Source organism: Equus quagga, chromosome 1 (assembly GCF_021613505.1).
Source record: "Equus quagga isolate Etosha38 chromosome 1, UCLA_HA_Equagga_1.0, whole genome shotgun sequence".
Classification (NCBI taxonomy): domain Eukaryota; kingdom Metazoa; phylum Chordata; class Mammalia; order Perissodactyla; family Equidae; genus Equus; species Equus quagga.
In genome coordinates this window covers 138182947-138206452 of record NC_060267.1, presented here as the reverse complement: position 1 = coordinate 138206452, position 23506 = coordinate 138182947, and the positions used below count along the sequence as shown (strand labels likewise).

Genomic DNA, 23506 nt, shown 5'->3' with positions numbered 1-23506 from the left:
ACTCTGCTGCAGGCGACCCAGTGTTTCGTCAGTTCGAATCCTGGGCGTGGACATGGCACTGCTCGTCAAACCACGCTGAGGCAGCGTCCCACATGCCACAACTAGAAGGACCCACAACGAAGAATATACAACTGTGTACCGGGGGGCTTTGGGGAGAAAAAGGAAAAAATAAAATCTTTAAAAAAAAAAAAAAAAAGACTATATACTACGTGATTCCATTTATATAGATTTCATGAAATTGAAAATCAATCTGTAGTGTCAATGGTTGCCAGGGGACGGGGTGGCAGGGAGCTGGATTACAAGGAAACTTTTTGGGGTGATGGAAATGTTCATTACCTTGAACTCATCATATTTTAAATATCTATCATTTATTGTTTATCAATCATACCTCAGTAAAGTTGGAAGGTGAAACATTATAGGAAAAGAAAGAGGGAACTGTAAAAAAAAGTAAAAGTAAGAAAAAAAAGTAAAAAATAAAACATCATCCAAGTAAATCAGAAATACAATGCCAGTGAACTGAGGTTTCTACTTGTGAATCCGTACAGAGGGATGGAACTACAGGCCTGTCATTAACACTGGTCATATAGTTTTCTGGAGCCCTGGTCAACACCTGGCCCAGCATGCCCCCAGCCTGGCCTACACGTCCAGGCCTCCAACACCACAGCCCATACTCTGCAGTCCACTGAGGTCCAACTGATCATGCTAGATCATCTAGGACCACTGCCCTTGCAGGTGAATTACAAAGTCCAGAAGCTGACTAGATTTTTCAGAGACTTATTCTTTTTTCTGAAGTAATTTGTTTTATCTACAGGTATACAGCCGAACAGTTCAGTTAGACTATCTACCTCATTTTGGCTCAAATTGTGTTTTCAGGTTTGCAAATATGCAACATAGCTCACATTGCTCCATGGCTCACAACACAAAAGACTACATATGATTCCATTCACATAAATTCAAAAACAAGCAAAACTACACTGTATGGTTCAGAGACACACAAACATGGCTATACACACGAGCAAAGAAAAGATTACGACGCACGGGAAGAAGGGGTTTCTGATTGGGGAAGGAACACACAAGAGTTTCCGCATTGTTGTTAATATTCTATTTCTGACCTGGGTGTAGTTAAACAGGTATTCTCTTTGTAATTATTTATGTCAACATTTGTTTTATTCGTTTTCTGTTACATTTTACAGTAAGAACTTCTAAAAGAATGAAACTAAACCACTGCTCCACAAAGTAAATGCCCCACACCATTTCACTTAAATGGCTGCTTGAATTCCACTTTCATCAGAGTTCTAAGCTACAAACTTAAAGGGCTACCTTCCAATACATAAACAACACTTATGTTCTTCTTTCCAGTTCCATGTCCCCAAGACAGTCTTTCCACCCTGAAATTTACAGAATTGCAGAATGTAAGTCAGGTCATAGTTGCAAATTAATGATAATTCATTTTTTTAAGTGCAAAGACAAGTTGAAAATTTTGAACATCTCATGAACATACTTAAAATCTTCAGATACTTTAGACTCTGACTTGACCTTCTAGTAGTCTTCTAGGTCTTAGAACTTTGTTGTTTTTAAACACAGATGCTTATGATCTATTTAAAAAGGCAGAATATAAAATTCGCTCTATCCTACAATTATGTTTACATTTATGTATGCATATGTAATAAGCCTTATAGGGATTACGGAAAAACAAGAATTTTTACTGTAGTAGAGGCAAAAAAAACCTTTTTTCTTCGGTTTCAATTCATATTATGTTTGCCTGTGCATATATTTTTAGCCTTACGAAATACTTTTTTTCCCCTAAATCTTTCTAACTCTTTAGTTACCATTAGCTAGAACAGACTCTACATCGAGCCAGCTATTTAACATCCAGTACGAATTAGGAAGTTAGTATATGAAGTTCCACTTTGATAAAAGAAAGAATAAGTCCAAGTAGTGAACTCTTATACCAGTATTCAGGAAAAAAAAACATTTTAAGGTAAACAGTTTACATGTTTCACTAAAACATCCTTTGTTCTAATTCTCATCTACTTTTGTTTTACACTATTATACACTGTATCAATCTCTTTCATTTGGGAAAATGCTAAACACTATTTTGAGAGGAAGAGGAGTACATCTGGTCCCACTGGCACTAAACCACAAATTATTTTTAATTACGTCTTATGTCTAAAAATATTCTTCCCTAATCTTTAAAATCTGGAAAAAATAATGGTTTAGTTCCCAGGAGTTAAATATCCCACAAATAAAGCCCCCTTTAAATACTATTTTTTAAGACAGTCTTACAATCCTAATTAGAAATACCAATACAAGGTGAATCATTATTATAAAATACTTTATATAATGTTATGTGTAAATTTTATTCTAAATGATGTTGTACTTGATAAAGTGCAACCTGTATATATCATATTACAGTGTTTTAAATGATCAAAATTTCAACCAGTTCCTGATTTGATAATTTTAATCTAGTTCATAATATAACAGGAAATAAACACTCAAGTATTTAGAGGTAAAGGAACATGGAGCTTTCAAATGTTTCAGAAAATACATATACAGTCAGGCGCTGCATAACAACATTTCAGTCAACAACAGAACGCATATATAACAGTAGTCCCATAAGATTAGTAACTCACAGCCTAGCTGTGTGGTAGGCTATACCATCTAGGTTTGTGTAAGTGTACTCTGAGTACAATGATGAAATCGCCTCATGATGCATTTCTCAGAATGTATTCCTGTCATTAAGTGATGCATGACTGTATACACACACATAAAGAAAAAGAGAATGAGAAAGCAAATGTGGTGAAACGTTAATAACTGGGTATTCTGAAATGAAGAAGAGAAAATGAAAGTCCTTTGCACTATTCTTGCAAATTTTTACTCCAAATTAATTTTAAACTTACAAGTTACCCAAAAAACCCGTCACATGGTTCAGAAAAAAATATACTGATTATATAGTTAAGCAGTTCTCAATAGTAAAAAAGGAGAATGTACCTCCAATATCTAAAAACTTATTTATAAATTATATACATGCACTCACTACAACACTAACATATTACATATATAAAACATAAATCACACATTAAAGAGTAGGTATTTTAAAAGGATAAGCTAAGAATTAAGTCCAAAAGACCTTGCCCTCCAACTGTGAATTCACCCAGTACCTAGTAACTCCCAAAACTCTTCCTCTAATTCAGCCTTTTCTCTAGAACTCCAGATCTCATCTCCTACTACCTATAGGATTTCTAAACCAGAGGTGCCTACTGGAGAGCAAACCTCAACTACAGTTAGACTACACTGAGTACCTTCTCCAGAAACCTGCTTTTACTCTGGCTTTTCCCTTAGTGCCAAAGGTACCTGATTGCTCAGTGTAGTCATCCTGGTCAATTCTTTCTTATTCCAGCCCCACAACCCTCCAAAATCACAAAGTTCTACCCCCTTAAACTCTCTCAATTCCTCTCTGTCCTCTTTGAACCCACTGCTTCCTCCATGGGCTGGTATCCCAGCTCACTTGGATTATGAAAGCAGTTTCTTCACAGAGAGCTAGCTTTCAAAGTCTCCAATCTCAACGGTTTCCAATCCATTCTTCACACTGAAGCCTGCAGGACTATTCTAAAGCTCAAAACTGACTAAGCCAACTTCTATTCTCTCGCTTGTTGTGGTTCCCCATCACTATCAAGATAAAAGCTACACTTCTAGCAGGGCAAACTCGTCTTTTTGTAACTGGTTTCGGCCCATCTCGCTGCCTATTGTCCTCACTTCTCACCTTGTTGAACTATTTACAACTACCTTAAAGTACCAAATTTTCTCAGGCCTTTATGCTTTTACACGTTGCTATCACTGCCTGGAAATCCCATCCTCCAGCATTTCCTTGCAGAAGTCACTCAACTTTCAGGACTCAGTTCAAATGACCTTTCTCCTGGAAAACATTTCCTGAGATCAGGAAAGTCAAAGGCTCTATTCACACAGCTCACTAGACTGTGAGCCTCCTGAGGACAAACAATACACTGTATTACTCATTGAATTTTCAGAACTTGATACATAATCAAATGCTTAATAGTCACTCAGCTCAACTCAGTGGGGGAAAAAAAGCACTTTTTAAAAAATGTTGCCAGGATAATCAGATAATCATATGGAAAAAGATAAAACTGGATCCACTGCTCACACTGAATACCAAGATAAATTCTAAATGGATGAGACTTAATTGTGAAAAATAAAACCATACAAATACTAGAAGAACACATGGCTGAATTCCTTTATTACTTACAAGTAGAGAAAGATTCCTAACGTGATTCAAAAATACATCAATATATTTGACTAAATAAAAATAAACGTCTGAATGGCAAAAATACCATAAGGAAAGTAAATGCTTTTTACATTTAAAAAAAGGTCTACTGATAATAAATTTACTACAGGCAGGAAAGAGCAGACTAGAAACTGCAAACATCCAAATTAGAGAACTGGAAGACAAAAATTATGAGGCACAGTGGTTGGGTTCACACGCTCCACTTCAATAGCCTGGGGTTTGCAGGTTCAGATCCCAGGCGTGGACCTACACACTGCTCATCAAGCCATGCTGTGGCAGCATCCTACATGCAAAACAGGGGAAGACTGGCACAGATGTTAGCTTAGGGACAATCTTTCTCAAGCAAAAAGAGGAAGATTGGTAACAGGTGTTAGCTCAGGGCCAATCTTCCACACCAAAAAAAAAGAAGAAAAAACTATGAGGAAAGATAACAGGTAGTTCCTTGGAATTTCACATCTGTAGAATCAGAGTTCAAACATTATTTATGTAGGGGCTGGCCCACTGGCGCAGTGGTTAAGTGCGCACATTCCACTTCGGGGACCCAGGGTTTGCCAGTTCAGATCCCAGGTGCAGCCATGGCACCACTTGGCAAGCCATGCTGTGGCAGGTGTCCCACATATAAAGTAGAGGAAGACGGGCATGGATGTTAGCTCACGGCTGGTCTTCCTCAGCAAAAAAAAAAAAAAAAAAAAAAAAAAAAGGAGGATGATTGGCAGCAGGTGTTAGCTCAGGGCTAATCTTCCTCAAAAAAAAACACAACAATATATTTATATAAGTAAAGGAGTGGAGGACAGAAGAGAAGATTAACAGACTGAATGTTCCCTGAGCTAAAGAAACATAACTGACTCTTAAGATCATGACTTATCACAACTAGACATATTTCTGAATTTCAAAGATCAGTATAAAAGAGGAGGGAATCAACAGGTAGTATCAGATTTGTCTCTACTAAATCAAACGTTAAAGAAAGAACAAAATCTACAGATTTTGAAAGGAAATAAAGCATAACCCAGTATTTCTATACAAAGCCAAACTACAAGTCAAAATACCAATTGCAAGGAGGACAGAACTATATTTTTACACAAGCTCAAAAGAAAACCACCTACAAAATAGAAAATTCTATGAAACAGCATTCTAGCCACCAGAACTGAATCAGAAGAATGGAGAAGACCTGGTATAGTAGAGACTATAAGGAAACTACAACAGAGTAAAATGTTAACAGTTAAATCTACACAGTAATTGTTGTGAGGTTTAACGCAAATGGTAAATGACTCCTGAAAGAGAAGCTTCCTACGGTTAAAAGACAATATACATTATAGCCAAAATTCTGCTGGCATTCCTTTTTTTTTTTATTTTTATTGTATAGGATAGCAGAGCAAAAGAAAGAGTACAGACACTGAAGACGCCTCATTGTCATAAGCTGATGTACTTACAGGGAGTTTGGTGAAGGCCGGGTTGGTGACATGCTTCCCAAAGGCATCTTCCTGGAACTGAAGAAGCTGTACCACCAGCCCAGCCAGCGTTTTATTGGTAGGAGCATCTGCATGAACATACTGCAAGATAAAGACAGGGACTCAGAAACTGGGACAATCACACAGAAGAGAATGTTAGCTTACTTCCTAGCACCTACTAAGCACTGGCACAGCAGCAGATTTATAAACTGTAAAGGAGCTTACAAAAACAAATACTGGGGTGGTGGGGAGGGAGAGATAATGTGTCTCTTTAGTTAACACATCTTCAGAACGAGAGGTACCACACTCAAGAAACCAAACCCAAGTCATCTCATCTGCACATAGACCTAAATTAGATGGTGAGATCCTGGACCTCAAACTTGAGCCTGACGCTATAATGGGATGAGATCTACTAGCCAGTGTACTTTTGTGTGAGATGAACATAAATAATCTGTGGCCAGAGAGTAGACGGTGTTGTTTTTAAAACCTCCAATTTTGAGCAGGAAAAACATTTATACAGTACTTCCTTCAGTTCTACAAACAATAACGAGTAACTAAACTTTTCTTCCTGGAGCAAAGCTCTTTTCCAATACCACCCAACATTTCGAGATTAATGTGGTATGTTTCTACTACAATAAATAATTTTTTTTTTGAGGAAGATTAGCCCTGAGCTAACATTTGCTGCCAATCCTCCTCTCTTTGCTGAGGAAGACTGGCCCTGAGCTAACATCCATGCCCATCTTCCTCTAGTTTATATGTGGGACGCCTACCACAGCATGGCATGCCAAGTGGTGCCATGTCTGCACCCGGGATCCGAACCGGCGAACCCCGGGCCACTGAAGTGGAACGTGAGAACTTAACTGCTGCATCACCGGGCCAGCCCCTACAATAAATAATTTTTAAGTGATTTATATACAGCAAAATTATATCAGCTGCACAGTCTACTATTATTATACATTAACTTGAATGGCTCTCAATTTGTACTACTGCCAATCAAAGATAGAGTATAATATAAAAGGACAATTCTTCTTAAAGCTTAGTATCCTCTCCAATTTTATTTGTTCAGGTGTATGAGCTTTCCACTCTAACAAAACAGCCAGTATACGCAGTTAATTTTGCTGAAGACTGGTATTTTGCTGGAATGCTTTATTTTGCATGAAATCTTCTGGACCAAAGGTTGGTAAAATCCAGCCTGCTGCCTGTGTGGCCCACAAGCTAAGAACGGTTTTTGCACTTTTAAATAAGTGGGAAAACATTTAAAAGAGCAATAATATTTCATGACACACGACTATTACATGAAATTCAAATTTCAATGTCCATAAATAAAGTTTTTATCAAAACACAGCACACTCATGCATGACACACTGTCTATGCTGCTTTGGTGCGATAGCAAAGTTGAGCAATTACAACTGAGACTGCATGGCTGCAAAGCAGAAAATACTCTCTTACCCTTTAGAGAAAAATTTTGCCTGCCCTTGTTCTAGACCACTCCTTTTTATGCTTATAAAAAGTTTTCCTTGGGGCCGGCTCGGTGGCCCAGTGGTTAGGTTTGCGCGCTCCGCTGCAGCGGCCCAGGGTTCGGATCCTGGGCGTGGACATAGCTCGTCAGGCCACGTTGAGGCGGCGTCCCACATCCCACAACTACAAGGACCAGCAACTAAGACATACAACTGTGTACGGGGGGTTTGGGGAGATAAAGCAGAAAAAAAAAAAAAAAGATTGGCAACAGTTGTTAGCTCAGGTGCCAATCCTTAAAAAAAAAAAAAGAGGAAGATTGGCAACAGTTGTTAGCCCAGGTGCCAATCTTTTTTTATTTTTTTTTAAGATTTTATTTTTTTCCTTTTTGTCCCCAAAGCCCCCCAGTACATAGCCGTACATTTTACTTGTGAGTCCTTCTAGATGTGGCATGCGGGACGCTGCCTCAGCATGGCCTGATGAGCAGTGCCATGTCCACGCCCAGGACCCAAACCAACGAAACACTGGGCCGCCTGCAGCGGAGCGCACGAACCCAACCACTCGGCCAAGGGGCCAGCCCCCAGGTGCCAATCTTTAAAAAAAAATTTAAAAAAAGTTTTCCTTTTGGGCCAGCCCAGTGGCGCAGTGGTTAAGTGCACACGTTCCACTTCTCAGTGGCCCAGGGGTTCACTGGTTCGGATCCCAGGTGTGGACATGGCAGCGCTTGACAAAAGCCATGCTGTGGTAGGCGTCCCATATATAAACTAGAGGAAGATGGGCATGGATGTTAGCTCAGGGCCAGTCTTCCTCAGCAAAAAGAGGAGGATTGGCAGTAGTTAGCTCAGAGCTAATCTTCCTCAAAAAAAAAAAAAAAAGTTTCCTTTTATGGGCCAGCCCTGGCAGCCTAGTGGTTAAGCTCAGGGCACTCCACTTTGGTTACCCAGGTTCAGCTCCCGGGCCCGGACCTACACCACTCTGTTAGTAGCCATGCTGTGCTGGCAGCCCACACACCAAAACACAGAGGAAGACTGGCACAGATATTAGCTCAGGGCAAATATTCTTCAGCAGCGAAACAAAAAGGTTTCCTTTTATCTTAAGGCTGTCCTATAAAAACACATTTCCAGGGCCGGCCCCGTGGCATAGTGCTTAAATCCGGCATGTTCTGCTTTTACAGCCTGGGTGCGTAGGTTCAGATCTTAGGCACAGACCTACACCACTCATCAAGCCATGCTGTGGCAGCGACACACATACAAAATAAAGGAAGACTGGCATAGATATTAGACCAGGGCTAATCTTTCTCAAGCAAAAAAAAGAGGCAGATTGGCAACAGATGTTAGCTCAGAGCGAATCTTCCTCACCAAAAAATAAAAAAATGAAAACACATTTCCATAAGACCACAAAGTGAAACAAGCATGCCAGACATAAATCAAAAACTTCAAACAAGTTTCATACAATTAAGCATATAAAATGTCAATTCTTTAGTCTAAAATAATGGTTCTCAAATTTTAGCCCCACTCCCAAAGTTTCTAATTCAATAGGTCAGGCCCAAGAATTTGCACTTCTAACAAGTTCCCATTGCAGGTGGCACTACTGACTATTAAACTGGGAACCACACTTTAATAACCACTGGACTTTTGGGGATTTCAAAATACAATTTTGGGAGGACACATTTAGACCTCAGCACCCATTAAATCATCACCACAATCAAGATAACAATCATACATCAGCCCCAAAAGTTCTCTCGTGCCCTCTTGTATGTAATCCATCTCTCCCTCCAACTCTGTCCCCAGGTAACCACTTTCTGTCTACGTAGATTAATTTGCACTCTCTTGAACTTTAAATAAATGGAAATCATACACTTAAAAAAAAAGAACCACTGGAATTTTTTAAAAATCTATTTCAGATACCATTATATATCTCACTTAAAGAATACACTTTCCTATAATTTAAACCCTTCAGGCAAAAAGTAATTTTTAATAACTGTTATATATACATCGCTTCGTATATTCTAAACTTCACTACTACACACGTTTCATTCAATACAGTCTGTCATTCAGAATGAGAAAGGTTTCGCGTGGACAACCCTATAGTTTCACAATGAAGATAGCCAGATTCAAAGCCCAATCAAAATTATTACCTTAGATACTTTAAAATCCAATGTTTTCATTACAAACTACTTAACTCTGGTTAGATTTTTTTTTTCCAAATCACCCACAAAAATTATCAAACCTGAAAATGTATACGAGATGACATTTTTAATTCATAAATGAAATGTGAAATTAATGTATTAGCGTAAACTATACCTCATACCCACTCAAAAGGCAGCCAATATACACCTCTAAGGTTTTCAAATCAACTTTTAAAAATTTCAAAATAGTAACATTCTATTTAACCAATAAGAATGAAGCAGGCTGACCATGGAATGGATATATAGCAAAAGTATCACTACCACCTCAAATGTATATAATCCCATCTTTAAGGACTACCTCATTTGATTCAAACAACAGTCCAATGGACTCTCAGTCTTAATTTACAAACGAAAAATTCAAACCTAGAAATCAAGTCATTTGCTTAAGGACGCCACCAATTAAGTCAATTAAGTACACCGCCAAGAGTACTGAACTCACATCTTCCAAACCAAGTGTAACTGCTCATTCCACTACCCCAGACTTACATGAGAGTTCATCTCAACCGCTTCCAAAAATATCACCTAAAATGTAAGTTCTTAACTGCTTTCAAAATACTGAATTCTGATTAAGAAAAAAATTTTAATGATTATATAGACTATTTCAGTCATAAACATTTTATCTTTTGATCAAAAAAAGCTCAACACCATCTTTTACTTTAGACAACAAAAATTTTTTGGTCTCCAAGTATTTTGATTAAGACAGGATGATATGTTTAGAAGTCTTATCAATAACTCTGCTTTCTATTACCTATGGCATTAATAAAATATCAAAAGTTTAATTTGTCCCTAAACAATTCTGTTTCAATTTAGGAAATGTCCCCCCCCAAAAATAAAGATTTAACTGTCTTTAACTGTCTAATAATTTATGTAAAGGACACTAAAATGCCTCCTGTATGCAATCTAGACTATTTTAGTGATCATCCTTCAATCTAAATCATCTTTCAATCATCCTGAAATCTTAAATCTTATTTCAGGAATAAACCAAACTGTGGGAAGAAACTTACCTGGGAACTTAATGGCTTACAGATAAACTTCACCTCCAAGGTATCTGAGTTGAATCAATTTGAGATCAGTAAGGTTTTATCATCTAAAAACCACTCATGGGGCCAGGCTGATGGCATAGCGGTTAAGTTTTCATGCTCCACTTTGGTGGCCCGGGGTTCGCAGGTTCAGATCCCTGGCGTGGACCCACACACAGCTCATCTAGCCATGCTATGGTAGCATCCCACACACAAAATAGAAGAAGACTGGCACAGATGTTAGCTGAGGGCCAATCTTCCTCACAAAAAAAGAAAAGAAAAAGAAAAACCACTCTGAAACTATAGACAGAAATACAGCTCTTATCTTTATCAGAGTTAGGATGGAAGACATGTACTCAATAATACAAAGAAGGCAACTTAGGTGGGAGATGAACAAGCTTCTGCACTTCTTCCAGACTTAAAATACAACCTCAGGCAGTTAACCTCCCTGTGCTTCAGCTTCCTCTTACCTAAAGTGGTCACCTCCTCTGGACTCCTTTGGCCTAGTTGAAGCTCATCCCAGTCAAAAAGTATTCACTCTCCCTTCTGTGGTGCTAAGCCAAATTTATCAACAAAGCTTAAATGAACCCATCCCTACACTAGTTACTCAGCTCATTCACAGAGGAAATATTTACTGAGCACCTAGTAAGTGCATTTAGACAACAAAATACAAGGAAGTTCTCTTTTAATTTGAAATTATCTGGGTTTCACAAGCAGACGTCTATGTCTATCTTTTCCACAACACTGTGAGTTCCTAAAAGAGAGGGATTATGTGGAGCAAAAGAAAAAAATTGGGGTTTGGGGCTAAACAGATCTTCATCTAACCCCCATATCTGGCACTACTAACTGTAACCTTAGAGAAGTTACTTAAATCTGGAGCCGCAAGTTCCTCTCACTTGTAAAATGATGTAAGTAATATCTATTCAGGAAATAATATCAATACCAAATACTAAATCAATGCCAAACAACATCAATATATCATTCAGGACTGTTGTGAGGATCTGAGTTCTGTTTTAAGTGCCTGGATAGGGGAGATGTTCAGTCGCTCACTGAATGCATAGATAAAACGGGACTACCAATGTTACATTTCTTTCATATAGTTGCTGAGATTTTTGAATCTGAAAGTGCAGTCTTAAATGCAATAGAAAAGTTTAGTTTAAACCCATCAATCTGCACACCAAGTAGAGAGACACTATGTACAAAAGAAGCAAAGAACCTTCTGGTTGATACTTTCATCACTCTCAGAGGCTCATGGGCTTCTAGCTGCCAGACCTAAGGGACATACAATTCTGAATCGGAGTAGGGCAAGAAATATACTCCAGCTTTACGAAACCATGAGAAGTCAAATCTAACTCTGTCTTTAAGGCCTCAGGGACACTGAGCCAACATTAGCCTACTTGCCTCAACACTCTGGGACACATCCTTCAGTCAGCCGCATAGCCACTTCCTCACTCACCCAGGCAAATCTCCGAAGGATGATCCAAGCCTAAAGCCCACCTCTTAAAACTGGGCCCAAACAGATGCACACAGTGTTTGGAGAGGTAGAAATGACTATTATTTCCTTTTTTTTCCCCCTTCCTTGACACCCAAAGGAACATTACTCCTGAGTATTTTCTTTTGTTAAAACTACACTGATAAAATAATACAATATTATAAGTCAATTATATCTCAGTAAAACCAGGGGGGGAAAATCCAGACTGGGGAAAACAAACTACATTAAGGTACACTGAATTTAAGATGCAAAGCACTGGCTGAAAGGCATGTGATAAAAAATAATTAATACTTCCACGATATAAATATATTCAGTTCCCTTAGAGAGGCCTACACAAAAAACTGACCAATTAATCACTGTACTAGGAAGAGCAATATTCTTGTCTAATTACATGTAGATGAGAAAAATCCCAAATGTGACACCGAAATTTCAGGGGGGAAAAAGTCAAAGCGTCTAAAAATATATTGCAAATAAAAGTATATGTTGTCTCTCACTTGCTAAAACTTCAGATAAGAGCAGTCATTTCTGAAAGTTCCATAGTGCAATGTCAAAGGAACCTAAGAACCTGTCCTGGCCCAACAACTTTCAAAAGCTGACACACCCCAAATGACTAGGTTCCTAGCCTACATTATCTTCTCATTCATTCGACAAATACAAAGCAACTACTAAGGGCGAGGCAGTAAGCACCAACTATGCTCCAGGACACGCCGTAGTAAACAGGCATGACAAGCTCCTGGCCCCAGTGCCATGGTCCTCATTGGGGCAAGTACAGAACTGAAAAGGGTGTTCCAGAAACTTGGGGGCAGAGGGAAGTATTTTTGGCTGTCTGCTTCATTACACCTTCTAAGGGCAGCATTCCTAAATATTTACAGGAAGGGGAAGTTAAAAAACATTTGTTATAAACAAGAGGTTAAGTCACAACTTTCAGTATCACTGACTCAGCAGAACTTACATTCCAAAGGTAGAAGAAACAGATAAAGGAAAAATAATCTCAAAAAGTGGTACAAAGAAAATAAAGGTGTTATGAAGTGGGGGGATCTAATATAAATGGGGTTCTCAGGGAAGGCCTGAGAAACACATTAGGTGCAAGTGAACATTAACTCTTGTATTATCCCGAAACACACCCAAAAGTACTATGAAATAAAACCGCTGTTTTTTAATATTAGCTCTCATCAATACTATAATTCATTATATTAACCTGCTGTTATTAACTTCCAAGTACAATCGTCCACAGTCCTTTAGCAAATCAACAACAGGTAGTAAAACCTTAACTTACTTGCCTTGGAAGACTAGTCTCTAAACAAAACTTGAAGCTACTTTTACAGCTCTGGCCCAAGCAGTTCTTAATAATCAACGTTCACGCACCCACTGCAGCTAACAAAAGAGGAAGATTCCGACCCTCCGGGGTGCTGAGCGCGACCTGCTCCCGCACAGCGGGGTGAGCAGGGGCCTTCGCCCGGGGTGCGTGGGTTCCAAGGAGCCGGTCCGCGGGGGATCCGGGGAGCCCCAGGCCGCCAGCGCCCTGGGCGGACGGCGGGGGCGTGGCGGGCCCCGCGCCGGCCTTTGTTGTCCCTCGTGGCGCGCGGGGGGGAGGGGCGGCCAGAGGCCCGCAAGGCCAGTAGCCGCCCCCGGACCGCGTCGCGTGGCCTCCTGGCTCCCACGGGCGCGCGAACCCACCTTCTTGTAGTGCTTGCCCAGCCAGACCCGCACCGAATCCAGCTGGGACACCGTCTCCGGGCTCTCCCAAAACTTGCTGGCCGGGCCCCCGTCCTTCCGCCGATAAACGGCCAGGCCTGCGGCCGCCGCCGCACCTCCTGCACTCGTGGCGCCCGCCGCCGCCCCCAACCCGCCGCTGCCCGCCGCCGCGGCCATCGTCGCCGTCCGTCGTCCCCACCGCCCGGCCCGCCCCGACCCTCGCGGCGCTTCCCGTTCGCACAGGCGCGCGCGCGCAGCCGCCACCGCCGCTTCCCGGCCCCGCCCAGCCAGCCCCTTTCCGGCGCGGATGCCCGGCCCCGCCCCTTCTCGGGACCGGCGCCCTAACCGACGAGGGCACGCGCGCCCGCATGCGCTGTACTCGCGCCAGGCGGGCCTCGGAGGAGCGCCTCCGCCCGCCTCTTCCGCCAGCTGCGGCGTCGTGTGCGCCTGCCTTCTCTGCCGCCCGGCCTTCGCCTCTGCCCGTCTGACTCTTTCCGGGGGTTCCTGTGTCCTATCGTTGGCGGTCAACAGCTGCATCTCTTGCCACTGCCGGAGAGAACAGGGCTGGTGTGAGAAGTTCCAAAGGGAAAGCCCGTTTAGGGTGTCGATCGCTGGTCGAGGAACCCACGTGCGGGGTGGGAATCGGCGCCTGCCCCCCCTTGTCCCAGACCTTCTACACGAAGTGGCGGTGTCAGCCTTTGTAGACACTCATCTGGGACCACCACTTGGAGCTTCTTCGACTTCACAACCTTTCTGCCCCTCATGGCTCCAGCCGCACCTGCTCATTTCTGCCTTTGCACCAGCTGTTCCCGCGACCTGGACAGCTCTTCCCCTCTAATTGTCGCTTAGGCGCTTTCAAATTCATAGCTTAAAGGTACTTCAGAAAAGCACTCCCTGACCATGCAACCTTGAACAGCTAATCATATTCACTGGACGTTCTCTACGCAGCACTTACCACGATCTAGTATTTTTTTATTTTCTTACTTATATAACGTCCATATAAATTACGTAAGAACGTAGTCGTGTTCACAGATGTACCCTCAGTGCTGGGAACAGGGCCTTTTATCTAATAGATGTTCAATAAATATTTGATTAATGAATGAATGACCTACAGGGAGTGAGATTTTAAATTATTAACAAAGTATGATTGGCAGGTATGGAGTTATGAACTTAATGCTGTAAGACCCCAGAACAACAGGTGACTAATTGCTTGTGAGAAAGCCTAATGAGTCTTTGAGACCAACTTTTAAGAATGAATGGAGTGTGATCACGGAGGAAAGGACGTTTCAGACACACGAAAACAACTGGAACAAAGGCTAATGCAAAAGTGTGAAAGCATGCTTGGTGCAACTCTCCTTAAGCCTATGGGCTGCGAGCAGAGATGTTACTTGGTTGTGGGAGTGAATTTTGACTTTTATGCTGTAAGCACTGGGAAAGCATCCTGAACAGAGAGAATGACATGATCAGATTTATAGATGAAGAAGACAACAGTTGCAAGAGTGTGAATGATAGATTAGATGAAGACAGACTGGAGAAAAGATGACCTGGGAAACAGTGTAGGACAGAAACAAGGAGAATACAAGTAAAATATGGATTGTGCTCTGTAAGAGCTCAGACCCTAGAAATAATGATAATAATTGGTATTATGGAGCTCTGTACCGTACGTCCCCTGTCCTAAGTACAGCTACGTTACTGCAGATAAGAAAATTGAGGCAGAGAGAGGTTAAGTAACTGGCTAGCAAATATACATTAGAGTCAGGTTTTTGAACCCAGGAATTAGATCCTGGAGTACTATTCCCCTCTCTTTCCAAATACAATGTTTTCTATTAATAGCATGTGAGTAGAGCAGAGAAACCGCCCTAGAAGAGTTCAGAAAGGTATTTCATTTGCCTGGAGCCATAGAGAGGGAAGTTAGATCTTCCAGGGCAATGGTATTCTAACTTGTTTTTTTTCAAGTGACTTCTAAAATAATTTGAAAAACCACTATACCTTCTTTTTATTTTTTAGAAAAACATCTAAAATTTTTCATCAATAAAGAGAATATCAATAAAGATGGACTTTTTTTTTAAGATTTTATTTTTCCTTTTTCTCCCCAAAGCCCCCTGGTACATAGTGGTATATTTTTTTTTAGTTGTGGGTCCTTCTAGTTGTGACATGTGGGATGCCACCTCAGCTTGGCTTGATGAGCAGTGCCATGTCCACGCCCAGGATCCCAACAGGCAAAACCCTGGGCCACCTAAGTGGAGCGTGTGAACTTAGCCACTCGGCCACAGGGCCACCCCATAAGATGGGCTTTTTTTTTTTTTTGAGGAAGATTAGTTCTGAGCTAACATCTGCTGCCAATCCTCGTCTTTTTGCTGAGGAAGACTGGCCCTGAGTTAACATCCGTGCTCATCTTCCTCTACTTTATATGTGGGATGCCTACCACAGCATGGCTTGCCAAGCGGTGCCATGGGACCCGAAGCGGCGAAGCCCGGGCCACCGAAACAGAACGTGTGCACTTAACTGCTGGGACACCGGGCCGGCCCCAGATGGATATTTTTAAGTGAAATGGTTACATCACTTTTTTAAAGTTTTTATTTTGAAATAATCTCAAATTTACAAAAAGTTGCAAGTACATTAGAAAGAACTTTTTCTTTTCCTGAACCACATGAGAGTTTGTTGCTGACCATCATGTCCATCACTCTCAAAAATGTTAGTATTTCCTACGGACAAATATAATCTCTTACATAATCATAATAAAACTGTCAACACAAATTAACATTAATACTATCCTCAGGCCCCATTCAAGTTTTTCTTCTTGCCCCTACAAACTCCCTTATGCCAGTAGTTCCAGTCCAGAATCAGGCATTGCATTAGATCAACTTTCAAGTCTGCTTCAATCTGGAACAGTTCCTCAGTCTTTCTTTAACTTTCACAACATTGACAACTTTGAAGATTACAAGCCAGTTATTTTGTAGAATGTCCCTCAGTTTGAGTTTGGCTGATGGTCTTCATGCTGCGTTCTTTTCGTTGCATACAATCAAATGGCACATGATTTCATTTCTTCCATTACTCAGATGACTTCATTAAGAGAGTATCTGCCAGGTTTCTCTACTGTGAAATTATTCTTTTTGCCTTTGTGATTGATTAGTATTTTCTGGGGAGGTATTTTGAAAGTATGTAAATATGCCATGCCTCATCAAACTTTCCATTTATTTTTATCAGACCATTTACCATTTTTATCAAGTGGTTCCAAACTTTACTGAATGCATATTTGTAACTTCCTTCTCCAACAATGAGAAATCTGGCTGCCATTATCCTTACTATATTTGCTTATTTTATTAGTTCACCTGTATATAACCAATCCCCGTGCTGAGCTACCCTCCCATGCAGGTACCGTCTACTCTTCTTGGCTCCCACAATCCCATGCTAAGCCACCCTAATATGCTTATATCTACCTTGCTCACTCCATCTAATGACTTTAGGACTGAATTATTTGAGAAGGGATGGTAGGGGAATAGGAAAAGCAAGAAGACATCACTCTTAAACCTAATGAAGTCTAAATATGTAATAATTTGGTAGTCGTAATAGAATACAGACAGTCCTCTCTTTGCACAGGAGTGCAATACCATAAAAATGACTGTGCAAGCAGAGGCTATGCAAAGCGAACTTAATAAGCAATGGGGAAAATTACAATTATTCCATGGCCTTTAAACTTGTTTATCAAACGTTAAAAACCCTGTCAGTTATAAATGTATAAGGAAATGGGTGTAGAAAAATTAAGTTTATTTAGTACACTGTAACTTAAAACATTAGAAACATTAAGAATTAAAGTGTTTTATTTTTTGGTAAAAAACTTTACAAATGGTAGTTTGAACTTCTCATGATATAACTTATGATATAAGCAAGCATTTTTTTCTACATTTTATCAAGTTCTCACACCCCATTCTAAACTTGGATCAGCTTCCAACATTTGTACTTTGCACTTTTAACGTGAAGCTTTTTGCAGGTATCTCCTCCTCTGAGACGTCTTCATCTGTTTCTTCACAGTCACTTTCCTCATTTATGCAGATAACTTCACCCTCACTAAGTCCCTCTAGTGGTATATCTGGAGTCTCAAAGATTGTCAGTGTCAGCATTCCCATGGTCAGCTGTTTCATCTATAATGCTATTTACATTTGATTTGAATTTCACTTCATATCAATATAAAAATCACATCATCTCAATAGATGCAGAAAAAACATTTGACAAAACCCAACACCCTTTCATGATAAAAACACTCAAAAAATTTGAAATAGAGGGGACCTTCCCCAACCTGATAAAGGGCATCAATGAAAATTACCCACAGCTAACATCATACCTAATGATGAAAAGACTGAATGCTTTTCCCCTAACATCAGGTATAAAGATATCTGCTCTCACCACTTCTATTCAGCATTGTACTGGAGGTTCTACCTGGGACATTTAAGCAAAAAAAAATTAAATTAGTTAATTAATTAAATAAAAGGCATTCGGATTGGAAAGTAAGGAGTAAAGTTATCTCTATTTGCAAATGACATGACCTTTATAGAGAAAACCCTGAGCAATTCGCTAAAAAAAAAAAAAACCCTTTAAAACTAATAAATGAGTTCAGCAAGGTTGGAAGATACAAGATCAGCATACAAAAATCAGTTGTATTTCTATACACTTGGAGTAAACAATCTGAATATGAAATTAAGAAAACGTTTACATTTATAATAGCATAAAAAAGAATAAAATATTAGGAATAAATTTAACAAAGAAGTGTAATGCATACTCTGAAAAATACAATATATTGTTGAAAGAAATTGGATATAAATAAATGGAAAAATATCATGTTTATGGATCAGAAGACAACATTTTTAAGATGGCAGACTCCCCCAAACTGATCTACAGATTCAATGTAATTGCTATCAGGATCCCAACTGACTTCTTTGTGGAAATTGATAAGCAGATTCTAAAATGCATATGGAATTGCAAAAAATAAATAAATAAATAACAAAAACAATCCTGAAAAGTCAAAGTGGGAGAACTCATACTTCCTAATTTCAAAATTTACTACAAAGGCAATGGTAATTAAGACAGTTGTGGTGCTGGCATAAGGATAGACAAACAGGTCAGTGGACTAGAATTAAGAGTCCAGAAATAAACTCATACATCTATGGTCAACTAATTTTTTTTCTTTTTTGAGGAAGATTAAAAAAAACAGGATCTTTTGTTTTTGGGGGATTTTTTGCTGAGGAAGACTGGCCCTGAGCTAACATCCATGCCCATCTTCCTCGACTTTATATGTAGGACGCCTACCACAGCATGGCTTGCCAAGCGGTGCCATGTCTGCACCCAGGATCTGAACCGGCAAACCCCAGGCCGCCAAAGCGGAACCTGTGCATTTAACCGCTGCGCCACCAGGCCTGCCCCTCTGGTCAACTAATTTTTGACAAGGCTGCTAAGATGGTTCAATGAGGAAAGAATAGTCTTTTCAACAAATAGTGCAGAGAAAACTGGAGTAGCTACATGCAAAAGAATGAAGTTGGATCCTTTCCTCACACCTTATAGAGAAGTTAACTCACGTTGGATCAAAGCCCTCAATGTAAGAGCTAAAACTATAAAACTCTTAGAAGAAACATGGGGGCAAACCTTCATGACCTTGATTTGGTAAGGAATTCTTAGAGAAAAGCATGAACATCAAAGAAAAAATAAATTGGACTTCATCAAAATTAAAAACTTTGTGTTTCAAAGGACACCAATAAGAAAATGAAAAGACAACTCACAGAGAGAAAATACTTGTAAATCATACATCTGATAAGAGACTTGTATCCAGAATATAGAAAGAACTCTTACAACTCAAAAATTAAAAGAGCAATAATCTAGGGGCTGGCCCCGTGGCCAAGTGGTTAAGTTTGCGCGCTCTGCTGCAAGCGGCCCAGTGTTTCGTTGGTTCGAATCCTGGGCGTGGACATGGCACTGCTCATCGAACCACGTTGAGGCGGCGTCCCACATGCCACAACTAGAAGGACCCACAACGAGGAATATACAACTATGTACTGGGGGGCCTTGGGGAGAAAAAGGAAAAAATAAAATCTTTAAAAAAAAAAAGAGCAATAATCTAATAGACTGATTAACTAATAACCAAATGGAATAAACTTGGTACCTGCGACATTATGGATAAATATCACAAACATTATATTGAGTGAAAGTCTTACCCAGAAGGGTATATGCAGTGTGGTTCAATATATTTGAAGTTATAGAACAGGCTAAACTATGAAGTATGATTGGCTCTTTGGGGGTGGAGGGGAAGAGGCATGAGGGAATTTTCCAGAGTGATAGTAGTAAGCTGTAGTTTGAAACTGGTTTGCGTTACACAGATGTATCCATACCAATTGTGGAATGGTAAACAAGATGTTTGCATTTCACCATAAATTTTCCCGCAAAATAAAAAACGCTAAACAAATATTGAACTCTTGTTAAATATATACACGCTGAAGAGTTTAGAGGTGAAATATACCTTTCACTCAGCTCTCCAAATTATATGCTAAATTCACAAAATTATTTTTATTGATCTATAGGTGAAAAGTTGATTAGGTTTCCTCATTTTTGAGGAAAAGAATTGGAAACTGCATGATTGTTTACCAATCATTACAGTATTAGCTTTCTCAATTTCTGGGAAGGATACCAAAAAGGCTTTTCTAAAATGTGTCAAAGATTAGGGTTTAGCAAATATTTTCTTTTTTTATGCTTTTTGTGTGTGTGTGTGAGGAAGATTGGCCCTAAGCTAATGTCTGTTCCCAACCTTCCTCTTTTTTTTCTCTTCCCAAACCCCCCAGTACATGGTTGACTATCCTAGTTGTAAGTGATCCTAATTCTTTTATGTGGGATGCTGCCACAGCATGGCTTGATGAGCAATGTGTAGGTCCGCACCCAGGACCTGAACCAGTGAACCCTGGGCCACTGAAGTGGAGCATGAGAACTTATCCACTTGGCCGTGGGGCCGGCCCCAGCAAATATTTTCTATAAAGAGTCAGATAGCAAAATTTTAGGCTTGCAGGCCATACATTCTCTGTCACAACAATGCAACTCTGCCATTGTAGCACAAAAGCAGCTGTAGACAATACATAAACGAATGAGCGTGGCTGTGTTTGAATAAAATTTTATTTCCAAAAACAGGTGGCAGACAAAGTTTTCGTTTGAAATGATTAAAAATTTCAGGAAATGAATAGTGGTGATGGTTTCACAACATTTTGAATTTTCTTAATGCCACTGAATTGTGCCCTTAAAAATTGTTAAAATGGTAAGTGTTGTTATACATATTTTATCACCAGAAAAAAAAGAACCACAGAAGTGGCAGGCTAGATGGGGCCTGTGGGCCATAGTTTGTTGACTCTTGACAAAGACTATTATATCTGTTACCTTTGATTTAAAAGCATCTTCTTTAATTCAACCTACTCAGATCTGCTTTACAAAATCACAGTATTATTATTTTCATTAAACTTTTACCATACAATATTTTTGGTAAAATAATTTTATCACAAGGATTAGATATATTTTCATCTAGACCTTATTTACACATTTGGCTCATTCAGTTTATGGAAAATGTCTGCCATATAACTGAATTTACAAAGCTAGTCTTTCCTATAAATCAATCAGCAAAACCTTTATTTTTGTCAGAAAATGTCTGACTTCATTTTTCAATTTAAATAAATTATGTCATGGAATAATATAAAAGCTGCTGAGGAATAGATTATGTAACATATTCCATAAGATGATTACTAAAAGCAGTCTGGTCAAGATTGAAATGATTTAGATCTAAAACAATATACCTATTTGCATAAATTAGAAAAACAAGATAATATACTGACTGAATCAGTAATCAAGAACCTCCCAACAAAGAAAATCCTGGAACCTGATGACTTCAATGGTGAATTCTACCAAACATTTAAAAAAGAAGTAATATCAACCCTTCTCAAACTTTCCCAAAACATTCAAGAAGACGGAATACTTCCAAACTCATTCTGTGAGTCTGGCATTACCTTGATACCAAAGTCAGACAAAGACACTACAAGAAAAGAAAACTACAGACCAATATTGCTTATGAACACTGATGTAAAAATTCTCAACAAGATACTAACAAACCAAATTCAGCAGCATATTAAAAGGATTTTGCACCATAACCAAGTGGAATTTATTCCTGGAATTCAATGATGGTGTAACACAGAAAAATCAATCAACATAGTACACCATATTAACAGAATAAAGGGAAAACACACATGAGCATCTCAATCGAGGCAGAAAAAAAACTTTATAAAAATTGAACAGTTTTCTATGATAAAAACACTCAACAAACTAGGAATAGAAGAAAACTCTCAGCATAATAAAAACCATGTAAGAAAAACCCATAGTGGACATCATGATCAATGGTGAATGACTGAAAGCTTTTCCTCTAAGATCAAGAACAGGGCAGGGATGCCTGGTCTCACCACTTCTGTTCAGCACAGTACTGAAATTTCTAGCCAGAGCAATTAGGCAAGAAAAAGAAACGAAAGCATCCAAATTGGAAAAGAGGAAGTAAATTCTCTCTGTTAGCAGATGATATGATCTTATATGTAGAAAGCCCTAAAGATCCCACAACAAAACTATTACAACTAATAAATGAATTCAGCAAAGTAGCAGGATTTCAAGTCAACACACAAAAGTCGGTTGCATTTCTGTAGTCTAACAATGAACAATCTGAAAGGGGAACTACAAGAACAATTCCTTTACGATAGCATCAAAAAGAATTAAATACTTAGGAATTAACTTAACCAAGGAGGTAAAAGAATCGTACAATGAAAACTACAAAATATTGCTGAAAGAAATTAAAGAAGACAAATAAATGGAAACACATCCCCTGTTCATGGATTGGAAGACTTACTGTTAAAATGTCAATACTACCCAAAGCAATCTACAGATCAATGCAATTTCCATCAAAAACCCAATGATGTTTTTTGCAGAAATAGAAAAACCCATCCTAAACTTCATGCAGAATTTCAAAAACCCTGAATAGCCAAAAGAATGTTGAAAAAGAACAAAGCTAGAAAACTCACACTTCCTGACTTCAAACAGTGTGGTACTGGCTTTCAGACAGACATGTAGACCAATGGAAAGAATAGAGCCCAGAAATAAACTTTTGCGTATGTGGTCAAGTGATTTTGGACAAGGGTGCCTAGACTATTCAATGGAGAAAGAACAGTCTTTTCAACAAATAGTGCTGATTAAACTAGACAGCTACATGCAAAAGAATGGAGCTGGACCCTGACTTCACACTATATACAAAAATCAACTCACAATGGATCAAAGACCTCAATGTAAGAGATAAAGCTATAACGTTCTTAGAAGAAAACATAGGGTAAAAGCTTCATAGCGTTGGATTTGACAATGATTTGTTGAATATGACACCATAGGCACTGTTTTCTTGGATATGACACCACAGGCACAGGCAACAAAAGCAAAAAATAGACAAATTGGACTTCATGAAAATTAAAAAATTTTTGCATCAAAAGAATATTAGCAGAGTAAAAAGGCAACCCGAAGAAAGGGAGAAAATATTTTCAAGTCAAGAGATTAATATCCAGAATATAGAGAGAACTTTTAAACTCGACAACAGGGGCCAGCCCCATGGTCGAATGGTTAGGTTCGTGCGCTCTGCTTCAGCAGCCCAGGGTTTGGCAGGTTCAGATCCTGGGCACAGACCTTGCACCGCTCATCAAGCCATGCTGAGGTGGCATCCCACATGCCACAACTAGAAGGACCCACAACTAAAATATACAACTATGTACTGGGGGATTTGGGGAGAAAAAGCAAAAAAAAAGATTGGCAACAGTTGTTAGCTCAGGTGCCGATTTAAAAAAAATAATTTTAAATATATATATA

General features: G+C 39.4%; 1 protein-coding gene across 1 annotated transcript in view; it reads right to left on the bottom strand.

Moving 5' to 3' along the window:
• Positions 1-13843, bottom strand: part of SMARCC1 (SWI/SNF related, matrix associated, actin dependent regulator of chromatin subfamily c member 1) — a 169739-nt gene extending 155896 nt beyond the window's left edge. Inside the window, exons 1-2 of the mRNA XM_046661790.1 lie at positions 13583-13843; positions 5734-5853 (exon numbers count right to left, since the gene is read on the bottom strand). Coding sequence (XP_046517746.1) covers positions 5734-5853; positions 13583-13777 — 315 coding nt within the window. The 5' untranslated portion in view covers positions 13778-13843. The remainder of the gene's footprint in view (positions 1-5733; positions 5854-13582) is intronic.
• Between the last annotated feature and the right edge of the window lie 9663 nt (positions 13844-23506).